General features: G+C 41.9%; 1 protein-coding gene across 1 annotated transcript in view; it reads right to left on the bottom strand.

Moving 5' to 3' along the window:
• Positions 1–13,929, bottom strand: part of ppp2r5a (protein phosphatase 2, regulatory subunit B', alpha isoform) — a 111,209-nt gene that overhangs the window by 64,694 nt on the left and 32,586 nt on the right. Inside the window, exon 2 of the mRNA XM_080743983.1 lies at positions 438–634. Coding sequence (XP_080600109.1) covers positions 438–634 — 197 coding nt within the window. The remainder of the gene's footprint in view (positions 1–437; positions 635–13,929) is intronic.

Raw genomic sequence — 13,929 nt, 5'->3', positions numbered from 1 at the left:
CAACCATGAAAGGTTGCGTTGTATCTTGGAAATGGGCTTATTCTGTGTAAAATGACATATTTAGCTACTTATACGCATGCTCCAACCACTGAAATAAGAATCTCTAAAACAATAGAAAGAAGTAAATGAAATAATTATTATATTTAATTACAATCTAAAATATGAACCCTTGTTGTAAAAAACTAAAGTTGTCCTTTAAATTCTATTAATTCTTTCAATGGACAAAAATCTTGTTTTATTCGATGGCCAAAATGGACAACACCAAAGGCCTATTAGTGGCCTTGCCCTTAATGATGACATTCCAGGCCTGGTGTAGGCAGGCCTAGAACTGGAGGATGATTGTGAGGTCATGTGATCAGTGACATCACGAATGAATAATGTACTCTGCAAGCCAATAGAGTATTCCCAGGTTAAAGACTGTTCCTCACTCCACTCACCATGTTGGTGATCTCGGGGTAGGCGGACTCCACCAGCACGCCCCGGTTGGTGGACACGTAGTCCACCAGCTCGTTGAGCACGGCCCTCTTGATCTCCTTGCTCTTCAGGTCCGTGACGGAGTCCATGAAGTCGAACAGCATGCAGCACTGCTGGAGCTTCTGGTTGAACAGCTCCTGCTGCTCTGTGGACGGAGCGTCTGCCAAGGAGAGGAGGAACAAAAGGAGGAGGAGGAGGAGGAGGAGGGGGAGGACACCGGCGTTAAGTTATGTCATTGCTAATATACAGTAGCTGTCACGTTGACAGTGGTAGAGAAAGTACACAAGTGTTTTACTTAAAGGACATCTTCACCACTTTTCTTCATTATAATTGGTCCTCACTAATGTTCATGATGAAATAACAACCAAAACATCTACTTGGTTTGGTCTGTGTCTCTTAGGAGGGCTTACTTGAGTAAAAGTACAAAAGTATTGGCATCAAAATGTACTTAAAGTACCAAAAGTTAAAGTACTCAGTATACAGAATGTCCCATTTCAAGTTATCAAATGTATATCGATTGTTTGAAAATAGCAGAACTACAAGCTCACAATGGGTCACATACATTGCGACGCATTGTCGGCTTGTAGGTCGGCTATTTTCAAGTGTCCAAAATGTATATAAGGCTGAAGTGGTTAATGTATGTTTTGTAATAATAATCAAAATCTACAAGTAATTAGTAACTAGTTTTCAAATAAATGTAGTGGAGTAAAAATTATATTTGCCTCTGAGATGTAATGGAGGAGTAAAAGTATTGGAAATTGGAAATACTCAAGTGAAGTGCAAATGCCTCAAAATTGTACAGTACTTAAAGCTCCTATGACACGGAAATGATCAAAGTATGATACAGTAAGTCACGTGGTCTCTCTGAAAACAGTTTGAAACGGCGCGCAACGTACAGTATGTACTGTATGACTATGGTCTTCCTGAGAAAGAAATGCATGTTGTGAGCTTGTAGCTCGGCTATTTTTCTGTCCGCACACACACACACACACACACACACACACACACACACACACACACACACACACACACACACACACACACACACACACACACACACACACACACACACACACACACACACACACACACACACACACACACACACACACACAGTGTTTGTATGAGCGGGGGGAAAAGTCATGCTGAACCGTAAAATACGGGATCGGCCCGTTTTGTAAACTAAAAGACGTGTCCCGTATCCCATATTTTAAGGTTGGGGGATAAATATGAATGACGGGATGATTTAATTGATAAAATGATTCTGCCTGTCAGTGAGCTTCCACTTCCACTCTGCTCTCCTCTGAGACGACAAGCTGCATCCCATTGCTGTGTGAGGTGCTGCGCTGTTTGTAGGCAGAACATTGTTTAATGTCTTAAAAAAAATGTGTGTACAAACAGATTAGACATGAATCCATGATAGGTGATAGCCTAAAAAAAGGGGGAAAAGCAAGCAGAAAATTAGCCATGGAATGGTATTCCTGGGAGCACTACAGTAGTATTGTCTGCCAACTAAAGCGACCCCAGACTGGCTGGTATGTGAAATAACATACAGTAAGCATGCGTTGATTTTGTTTTTAAAACCTAATGGTGATTACTGTATGCCAATATGATTAAACTAGTGTTGGGTAACCAAAGTGTTCACATGAGAACCAGGTAGACCTGGCTATATGTTTTGGAAAATTGAGAGAAATAAAATATAGGCCTACACTACATGATTTTAAGGTAATAGCTGGCCCAAAGACACCCGAATTAATATTGTGAAAGGAAAAATATGATTTAATATAGGAAAATACCTGTTTTAGCCAACTTTATAACCGATAAATACCCGATTTCAGTTTCGTCAGTGGTATAAGGAGGTGTCCCTTATTTGAAACTCTGGGAGTTGGCAACCCTATGTTTATGCCTGCAAATGCTAGTTTACTTTGCAACTGCTAGTTTTTTTTTCTTCGCATTTTCACTCCAGCCAGCTTTCTGTATTGCAGATACATAATGAAATGCATGCTTAACTCTGCCCCCTCGCCCCACAACAATGGATAACCATTAGTACAGTAAGTACAGTAAATGTATTGATTAGCTTATTGCGCATTCCTACAATGACATCTAAATATTAGCAAATAAAAAAGCATTTTTTTAAATGTCAGCAGCCGTTTAAGTGAATGTTGGATTGGATTGGATTGGAGTAAATCACATTACTTGGCACCAGCGCTGCATTTGAAAAAAAAAAAAAAAAAAAAAAAAAGGAGATACTGGTTCGGGGCTCGTAGCATGCATTCCAAATATCTCGAGGCACCCCTGGACTGCCGCCATGGCACCCCTGACCCCACGGTGCCTGGGCACCCCCTTTGAAAACCCCTGCTTTACACCACTGCACGTTGAGTTTAGGTGGCGAATACTGCTAAAAATACTGTTGGTGTATATAACGTACCGAGACCATATGCAAGTGCTGACTTTCTCTTTTGGCAGTTGGAAAAGAAGAGGGAAAATGTATTAAAAAAAGAAATACCGGGCAGAAACCTCTCATCCATATATTCTAACTTTTTGTGAATACATGAACTACAGTTGTGCATATTATTTAGCTATCTGGATCGTCGTCTTTCGTTCTGCTTAAACATGGCCTGAATGGATCAGTGCCATCTGGTGGAAAACTGTTCGTGAAGTGTGGAGATGATGGTTTGTCATCAGAATCTTACTGATCGAAGCTCTTAAGTGTCACACTGTTTTCAACTGTTCTTCTCCACTGTGAATACACTGGTGCCTCTTCAGAGATCTTAACACATAGAAACCCTTCTCACACTGTTTACACACAAAGGGTTTTTCCCCACTGTGAATACGCTGGTGTCTCTTCAGATAACCTAACTCACTGAAACCCTTGTCACACTGTTTACAGAAGAAGGGGTTTTCTCCACTATGGATACGCTAGTGTATCTTCAGGTGACCTGACACACTGAAACTCTTCTCACACTGTTTACACACAAAGGGTTTTTCTCCACTGTGAATACGCTGGTGTGTCTTCAGAGAACTTAACTGACTGAAACCCTTGTTGCACTGTTTACAGATGAAGGGTTTTTCTCCACTGTGGACACGCTGGTGAGTCCTCAGGTGATCTAACCGACTGAAACCTTTGTCGCACTGTTTACAGACTAAAGGTTTTTCTCCACTGTGGAGACGCTGGTGTTTCTTCAGGTTAGCTAACACACTGAAACTCTTCTCACACTGTTTACACACAAAGGGTTTTTCTCCACTGTGAACACGCTGGTGCTTCTTCAGAGAACCTAAGTCACAGAAACCCTTGTGGCACTGTTTACAGACGAAGGGTTTTTCTCCACTGTGGACACGCTGGTGCACCTTCAGGTGACCTAACTGACTGAATCTCTTCTCACATTGTTTACAGACGAAGGGTTTCTCTCCACTGTGGATACGCTGGTGATCCTTCAGAGCCCCTAACGCACTGAAACTCTTGTCACACTGTTTACACTCAAATGGTTTTTCTCCACTGTGGACACGCTGGTGTGTCTTCAGGTTACCTAACACACTGAAACTCTTGTCACACTGTTTACACACAAAGGGTTTTTCTCCACTGTGAATACGCTGATGTGTCTTCAGGGAACCTAACACACTGAAACCCTTGTCACACTGTTTACACACAAAGGGCTTTTCTCCACTGTGGACACGCTGGTGTATCTTCAGAGAACCTAACACACTGAAACCCTTGTCACACTGTTTACACACAAAGGGTTTTTCACCTGTGTGGATGCGGTGGTGCTTCTTCAGAGAACCTAACTCACTGAAACCCTTGTCACACTGTTTACACACAAAGGGTTTTTCTCCTGTGTGGATACGCTGGTGTGTCATCAGGTAATTTGACCGACTGAAACTCTTATCACACTGTTTGCACTGGAAAGATTTTTCTTTGATGTGGACATGCTGGTGTTTCTGGTGGTGTTTCTGGTGAGTATCCGATACCTCAATGAAACCCTCATCACATATGAGTTTTTCTTTCCTGTGTATGTCATCAAATGTGTCTTTACTTCTCCCGGCTGAGTTGAAGCCCTCGCAAGATCTTGCTTCGTCTGTGTCTTCTTGTTTCTGTCTGGTTACACAGCTCTCCAGCTCTTTAGTCTGAGAGGAGGATGAGGGAAGCTGTCCATTTCTCATCTTTTGACTGTAGAGGTTGTTGTGGCTCGTCTTCATGTTTTCATGGATGAAGACCTGAGATGTGAAGGCGTTTCTTTGTCTCTTGCGGTCTGGAAAGATTTAGCTTAGATATATACTCTGACCAGAGCTCTGGTCTGATGTCACACAAAACACAAACCGTTGACATCATTCCTAACACCACCGATTTGCACAGACACAGTTGCGGTTCATCCATCAGTGAATTTGGCCATATACTGTATCAAATCGACCGGCTTAAAGGGCCAGTTCACCTCTGGGACAACCAGATCTTATTTTATTGTTGTTTGGGACACAAGATCAACACAATCCTGAGTTATTTTTTTAGTTCAATCTGTGTTTTGAGATATTTTTGTATTTCAGCATAAAAATGATGATGAATTTTGCATCATCAATGAACTGGCCCTTTAATCAGTGTGCCATTTGTTCTCCATTGAGCTCAGGAGCAAGCAGCTTTACAATAAAGTACAGTAAATTAATTTGATTGGCTTATTCCGCATTCCCACAATGAAATCTAATATTAGCAAATAAAATAGCAGTTTTTTTTATGTCAGCTACCGTTTAAGTGAATGTACCTAGTTACTTTACACCAGGGGTAAAGTAATTTTCACCCCAAGCATCTTATATTTATGGCATACTTTACTATTACCTTTAACATAACAGTATAATCTAAAACATTTTTATCACAAATTGGATTGGATTGGAAAAAATGTAAACTTTTTATTATTAATTATTTTAAGATGATGACAACATCTGAATGAATTTGTGTTTTATTGAGTAAATCACATTACTTGGCACCAGCGCTGCATTTGAAAAAAAGAAATAAATACTGGTTCGGGGCTCGTAGCATGCATTCCAAATATTATCACATTATCTCGAGGCACCCCTGGACTGCCCCATGGTGCCTGGGCACCCCCTTTGAAAACCCCTGCTTTACACCACTGCACGTTGAGTTTAGGTGGCGATTACAGCAAAAAATACTGCTGGTGTATATAATGTACCAAGACCATATGCAAGTGTGCATGAGCTGATTTTCTCTTTTGGCAGTTGGAAAAGGAGAGGGAATGTATTAAAAAACATATCGGGCAGAACCTCATCTCCGTATTCTAACTTTTTGTGATCAAATTAACTCGAGTTGTGCATATTTTGAGCCATCTGGATCGTCGGCTTTTGTTCTGCTTAAGCATGGCCTTAATGGATCAGTGCCATCTGGTGGAAAACTCTGTTTCTGAAGTGTGGAGATGATGGTTTGTCATCAGAATATCTTACTGGTCGAAGCTCTTATGTGTCACACTGTTTTCAACAGTTTTTTCTCCACTGTGAATACGCTGGTGCTTCTTCAGAGAACTTAACACACAGAAACCCTTGTCACACTGTTTACACACAAAGGGCTTTTCCCCACTGTGAACACGCTGGTGCTTCTTCAGAGAACTTAAGTCACAGAAACCCTTGTCGCACTGTTTACAGACGAAAGGTTTTTCTCCACGGTGGACACGCTGGTGTATCTTCAGGTTAGTTAACACGCTGTAACTCTTCTCACACTGTTCACACACAAAGGGCTTTTCTCCAGTGTGGACACGCTGGTGTGTCACCAGGTTACCTAGAAGACTGAATCCCTTGTCACACTGTTTACACACAAAGGGTTTTTCTCCACTGTGGACACGCTGGTGTATCTTCAGAGAACCTGACTGACTGAAACCCTTGTTGCACTGTTTACAGACGAAGGGTTTTTCTCCACTGTGGATACGCTGGTGTGACTTCAGGTTACATAAGTGACTGAAACTCTTCTCACATTGTTTACAGACGAAGGGTTTCTCTCCACTGTGGAGACGCTGGTGATTCTTCAGAGCCCCTAACACACTGAAACTCTTGTCACACTGTTTACACACAAAGGGCTTTTCTCCAGTGTGGATACGCCGATGTCTCTTCAGAGCCCCCGACTCGCTGAAACCCTTGTCACACTGTTTACACACAAAGGGCTTTTCTCCACTGTGGACACGCTGGTGCTTCTTCAGAGAACTAAAGTCACAGAAACCCTTGTCACACTGTTTACACACAAAGGGTTTTTCTCCGGTGTGGGTACGCTGATGTGTCTTCAGAGCCCCTGACTCGCTGAAACCCTTGTCACACTGTTTACACACAAACGGTTTCTCCCCACTGTGGATGCGGTGGTGATTCATCAGATTACCTAGCTGACTGAAACTCTTACCACACTGTTTACACTGGAAAGATTTTTCTTTGGTGTGGACATGCTGGTGTTTCATCGGAGTCGATACCTCAATGAAACCCTTATCACATGTGAGGTTTTCTTTCCTGGGTACGTCATCAAATGTGTCTTTACTGCTCCCGGCTGAGTTGAAGCCCTCGCAAGATCTTGCTTGGTCTGTGTCCCCTTGTTTCTGGCTGGTTACACAGCTCTCCAGCTCTTCAGTCCGAGAGGAAGATGAGGGGAGCTGTCCATTGCTCATCATTTGACAGTAGAGGCTGTCGTGGCTCCTCTTCATGTTTTCGTGGAGGAAGACCTGAGATGTGAAGGCGTATGGACAGGAGACCTGAGTCTTGGAAAATTGGTTCATTAACACCGCTTCTGTTATTTGGACGTTTCTTTGTCTCTTGCAGTATGGAAAGATCTAGCTTTAATATCCTGTTTACCTCTTTCTTCCCTCTAGTTGTCTACAGCACACTGGTCGTACACAGACTAAAGTTGTTTAAAAACTGTTTCACATCTTATTCAGGCTGACCAGAGCTCTGGTCTGATGTTAGTGAATTTGGCCATAATACCGTATCAAATCGACCGGCTTCATCAGTGAGCCATTTGTTCTCCATTGAGCTTAGGAGAAAGCAGCTTTACAATAGTCTTTTTGGCATTGTGTGTCATAATGCCCAGCGATATCTTTTTGCATGTTATGACCATAGATGGAGATCCCTGATGGCATCAGTAAGACTTAAGTCTGTGCGTGTCAGTGTGACGTAAATCGCATATGTGCTCATATATGGAGATCCCTGTATCTGTCAGTCCTTGTCCCTTTTATGCCCAAATATGGAGATCCCTGATGGCATCAGTAGGATTATACACCCAATATGGGCATATTGGTTGGATCAGCGGTTCTATTAAAAAAAATCAAACCTCGATTCGAAGTGAAGCGGTGAATTTTTATCCTATGTGTTCTAGAGCTATGAAATCTGTGTTCTAGATCTATACATTCTGTGTTCTAGATCAATACTTTCTATGTGCTTTAGTTCTATATTTTTATGAATTCTGAATGAATGAATGATTTAGTCTAGAGGGCCAAATTGTCATGTGAAGCTTGACCAATCCTCAATTCTGCATGCACGGGACACACAAAGCCACTCCTTGGAAGCGGCTTTCACCGCTTCAAAAAGAAAATGTTTCGTACAACTGTACATTGTGCAAGTAGAGTAACGGCAGGGGAAGCTGCTAAGATCATAGGCACAAATCTGAACTATCCGTGTGCTAAAGTTGGAGTCTGTAGAACCAGCCGTGTGCTGTGAGACCCTATTCATGCTGCTCCGGACCCCATGGATCCCGGCATCAATTAGAAGTAGGGATGTCCTTTCTTGATCATACTACAGCATCGCACAAAAGCATCAAAGGTTGCAGATCTACAAGCTTGAAACGCAGCACAAAGCTGCAGTACATGATACCATGTGTGATGTATGGCTTGCGAGGTGCAGAGGTATTACAGTCACGTCTACTGGCTTCCATTGTAAGGCCCTCTAAGGATTAGACCAGTGGTTCTCAACCGTTTCAGACCTCGACCCCCCAAAATAATCATATTTGAACTGGGGACCCCCCACCCTGACAAGCACTTGGAATTGTAAGACTTTGGGCATTACATTTAGTTTGACTCGGTTCCACATACAAATTGTGAAAATAGACAATCGTCATACGTGTTGAGCATGTAAATCTGCTTTTTTTTTTTAAATGTTTGCCTCTTTCTCAAGTAATTTTTCAAAATTTGGCCAGTGTTTGACAATTTTGTATTGTTTCGTTTTTTTTTATTACTTTTGACACAGTAAAGGCCTTATTCTTTATTTATTTTAGCCGTGTTAAAAAGTCCTTAAATTGGAACTTTAGAAATGTGCAGACAACCTGTATACACTATACACTTACACTGTATGTTGTTTTATTTTTACTGTTGAGTGAGAAAACAATGTTGCAAATTAAATAAGCTTATTTGGAAGCTTTAAGATTACTTTTGAACCCACAGGTTGAGAACCACTGGATTAGACAGCGCAGTGAGTCGAGGGCTATTAGAGCTGTCAAACCTGACCTCGGCCCGGGTCCGTCTATAAACGGCATCTGGCAGTCGTCCAGAGTCCAGACATGCGACCGACACACTGTGCAGCGTTGTTGTGCAGCCCATGTTCCGCCCAGCGCGTCGGGCAGAGCGTTAAATATGTGTGTGTGTGTGTGTGTGTGTGTGTGTGTGTGTGTGTGTGTGTGTGTGTGTGTGTGTGTGTGCGTGTGTGTGTGTGTTCAGATACAGCTTGCTAGAGCAACACACAGGGGTGTCGCCCTGGGTACAAGGATTCACTGCGGGGCCCCCCATGAATGTTCTTCATAGGGGGAGGGGTTTTAACCCATTTAGACTGGGAACGCATTATTACGCGTTATTTTGTGCTTTAACTATTGAAAAATAGCAGATATACAAGCTCACAGCGCAGCACCGAGTGCCGCACTACGAGCTTGTAGATCTGCTATTTTTGTGAAAAATCTTGAAAATTCTTTGAATATTCATGTTTCTATGTCAGTGGTGCTCAAACTTTTTTCACGTGAATGACCCCCAAAATGATATCTATTTGGCCACGGACCCCCAGTTCCAGGGACCCCCCAGATGGCCCAGAAGCAAAATTTGAGTTACAAATGTTAGCTTTTATTCAAAGATTTGCACACATTTTCACGACTTTTCAAAAATAGCAGATCTACAAGCTTGTGAGCTTGTAGTACATCTCAATAGCTAAAGTATAAAATATTTAAGGCCCCTCCTCCACCTTGGCTTGGGCCCTAGTAACCCAGTCCCACTTTTCACCCCCCCTTGTGACGCCCCTGCAACACAGCAGGCCTGATTTACAGCCGTCCAAGAACATAACACCTGGAGGTGTGCAGAGGTTATGCAAACACAACCGCCATGTTGACTCTGTGTGGCTCAGTGGCTTCATGAGTCAGCACTGTGGTCTACAAGTCTGAATGAAATATGTTCACTCATTATGTTTCAATCTTTCTTGACAAATTTCCCATCTCATTAGCAAGGTTAAGAATGTGAAATGCTTGCAGCTTCATTGTGCCTTGAAATGAACCTGAACATTTATCAACTAAATATACTTGGTGGTACTCAGAGGGGTAGGGCTGTCACAATTATTACATAATTGTCTAATCACCATTATTTGACATAACCCAAATTATGTTGTCATAATCGTCATAATCGTTTGTAAAAAATTATCATATTTTCAAACATTTAAAGAAATAGTGGAAATAGCAGATCTACAAGCTCAGATTGTGAGCTTAATGTGAGCTTGTAGATCGGCTATTTCCACTACCAAGGTTCTTTTTCAAGTATAAAGTTGTCAAATATGTAAGTCATGTCTTTGTATATTTAGGTCATGTGTCATATCTTCTATATATGTGCAACTTCAAAGCCTACAAGCCAAACAGGAATGTAATTGTCAATGACAGAAACACAATTAAATCGTTAATCGTAATCATTTGAGTGACAATGAATCGTCATGTAAAATGTCATAATCGTGACAGCCCTACAAAGGGGTTTACTATTAGGTTTTGAGAACGACTGCTATACTTAACCAGAAGAACCAAACAAAGTGTCCCTCTTCTGGAGGAGACCATAATAGGCAGCAGTATAGACAGACTTATACAGTAAGTGGTTTGAAGTTTAACTATTTATTTGATGAATTAATTATTTAAGTTATTACGAATGCATTTTCTACAAGACCAAAAACCTCCAATTCCCTTCAACATCCAAGTGCACAACGAATATTTGGTGCTTTGTGATTTTTAAGTTGTCAGGTTTGTTCTGTGGGAGTGGGTGACATTATCCTCAGCCCTACCCTGTTTTCCTGTGCAAGCCATTAGCTGACGGACAAATGTATCGGTTTGTAGCCATTAGTTGACTCATAACATCGGCAATTATGCTGCAGAGCTGTCCCGATCCTTAAGTATTGTGATGTTGTTGTGAGCTTAAATAAAATAAAAGAGTACAATGCTTAAAGTTAAATCCTATATATTGCATTTAATATATATACACTTGAGTTAAATCGATTTCAAGATGTTGCATTGTTGTCCAAAATAAAGTTCAAACCATTGGTAAGAATAGTAACAGGAACAAGATATTTACTAGCGACCCATAAAAATAGCTTCGCAACCCAAAATCAGCTCCCGGCCCACTGTTGCTCTAGCTAGCTAATACAGCATTGATTTACACACCCCGTCCTGCTCTACTACCCCCCCACTCCCCCACACACACACACACACACACACAAACACACACACACAGCTACTACAAGGGGAATAGGAGATGACATCAAAGGGACGGTAGTAGTGCAGTAGTGCAGAGCTCCATTTCATATTGAGAAGTGACAGATTTCTCCATTATGTAACCAGTCAGGCATATCCCCAGAAAAGAACATGGCACGGGGGGAGAAACAGCGCCTGCCAAAGAACTCTCACCGAGTTTCACACCTAATGAAAATGTTCCAACGGTGCCGAAGGCGGCCGGTGTACGGAGGTACTGTAACTGGATGCTAACAGGTCGGAACGGACGCTTGTTGCTTGGCAGAGGAAAGTCATCCGACTGTGTACCTAGCAGTCGTGTAAAGTAACTAAGTACATTTACTTACATAAGTACAATTTTGAGGTATTTGAACTGTACTTGAGTATTTCCAACTTGTAATACTACCCCACTACATCCCGGATCCAAATATTGTACTTTTACTCCACTACATTCATTTGAAAACATAATAGTTACTTTGCAGATATAAATGATTTTATTATAAAGCATACATTTTACCACTTTAGCCCTATTTTATATCTAGGCTATTTGAAAATAATAGCCTTGCTGCTATACAAGCTCACAACGGGTCGCATCACGACACGTTGTGAGCTTGTAGATCTGCCATTTTCAAACATTTTGTACTTTTACTTTTGGTACTCTAAGTATATTTTGATGCCAATACTTTTGTACTTTTACTCTAGTACATTTTGAATTCCGGGCTTTTACTTGTAGAGTATTTCTACACTGCAGTAATGATACTTTTTCTTAAGTAAAAAACGTGACCACCACTGGTAACTAGACCTTAGTCTGCTAGTAAACAGTCCAACACCCCGTAATGTACGCTTCCTATAATACCACCCTTCCAAGGACTGAATGCTGAAGGACTGTCTATAAAAGCAAAAAAGCGAGCTGGGAAGGTAAAAGATAAGTTGACACTCAGACCACAATGCCTCTCTGTCCAAGAGTGTATTGTGGGTTAGCGTGACACATAGTTAACATTCCACCCCTGTAAGTGCAGAAATAGGCATGCTGTAAGCTTGTCTAGGTGCTGGAGGAGTCATTGCTTTGGGGCAGGCGTGCGCTGCTGGATTTGAATCTTAAGTGGGACGGCCGGTTTCAGTCTGGAGGGTTAGGCCCTGTTGTGCAACTGCTTCGAACATGGAACGAGGCAAAGTGTACAAGTAGGCGTCGCAAGTGGGGGAAAAGTGGGACTGAGTTACTAGGGCCCAAGGTGGAGGGGGCCTTAATTATTTTATACTTTAGCTATTGAAAAATAGCAGATATACCAGTAAGACTCCCTAATCGGGAGATAATCTCCACAAATAGGCCAAAAGTTTGTTTTACCAATTATCAAGACATACGGGCAGTTGACAGTTTGCCATGGTTACTCATTGAAGTTGAATCTCCATATATGGAGATAACCTACGCATCACACTAAGTCTGACCTCACCAGCCCATATTTGGGCATGAGCAACTTATGTCTCCATATATGGAGATATGATGACATCACAGTCCTCAGCCGATGATGTGGCGTGATGTCATACAATACACAAACGAGCCCTACAGTATAAAGGGGCAATTCTTGCCAGGAAAGAAGCATTTCTTCGACTCAGACCTTATCGCCAGGGTTGGCTTATAGCAGCTGTCGGTAGGACCATATATGGATTATGTTAGTGTGGATCTCCTAACAGGGCATCATCTGGGATACAATCCCTTTTATGCCCATATATGGAGATCCCTAACAGAATCCCTTTCATGCCCATATATGGAGATCCCTAACATAATCCCTTTTATGCCCATATATGGAGATCCCTAACAGCATCCCTTTTATGCCCATATATGGAGATCACTAACAGCTAACAGAATCCCTTTTATGCCCATATATGGAGATCCCTAACAGAATCCCTTTTATGCCCATATATGGAGATCCCTAACAGAATCCCTTTTATGCCCATATATGGAGATCCCTAACAGAATCCCTTTTATGCCCATATATGGAGATCCCTAACAGAATCCCTTTTATGCCCATATATGGATATCCCTAACAGAATCCCTTTTATGCCCATATATGGAGATCCCTAACAGAATCCCTTGTATGCCCATATATGGAGATCCCTAACAAATCCCTTTTATGCCCATATATGGAGATCCCTAACAGAATCCCTTTTATGCCCATATATTATGGAGAAATCCCTGCTCTGAGTATCTGACATCAGTGTGATGTCACCTGTTTATGCCCATACATGGAGATCCCTGCTCTGCGTATCTGGTTGCTATGGTAAACAGTTGGTTGCTAGGGTAAAAAAACATGGTTGCTATGGTAAACAGTTGGTTGCTAGGGTAAACAGTTGGTTGCTAGGGTAAAACCATGGTTGCTAAGGTGGTTGCTAACGTACACTAACAAACCAGCAACAACAGACTGTTGCCACAGCAACGTACACAAAGGTTTGTGTACACATGTGGTGTGATGTCATACTGATGCGGAGATATGAGCAGGGCAAAGGTGTGACGTGTGACGTGTGACGGACGGACGGCCGGTGGAGGTTTTCATAGTAAACTGCTCCCTTACGGTCGCAACAAGCTCGCAGCGCTGCAATTTTTTTGAAAAGTTGTGAAAATGTGTGCAAATCTTCGAATACATGTATTTTTTATACAAACATTTGTAACTCAAATTTGCTTCTGGATGGTCCATCCATGGAACTAAATATTTTGAGATGGGTGTCTGTGGCCAAATACATATCATTTTGGGGGT

The sequence above is a fragment of the Nannobrachium achirus genome (genome assembly GCF_963921795.1).
Source record: "Nannobrachium achirus genome assembly, chromosome: 16".
Classification (NCBI taxonomy): Eukaryota; Metazoa; Chordata; class Actinopteri; order Myctophiformes; family Myctophidae; genus Nannobrachium; species Nannobrachium achirus.
Note: the sequence above shows the minus strand (reverse complement) of the source record. Positions and strands in the feature narration are given on the sequence as shown.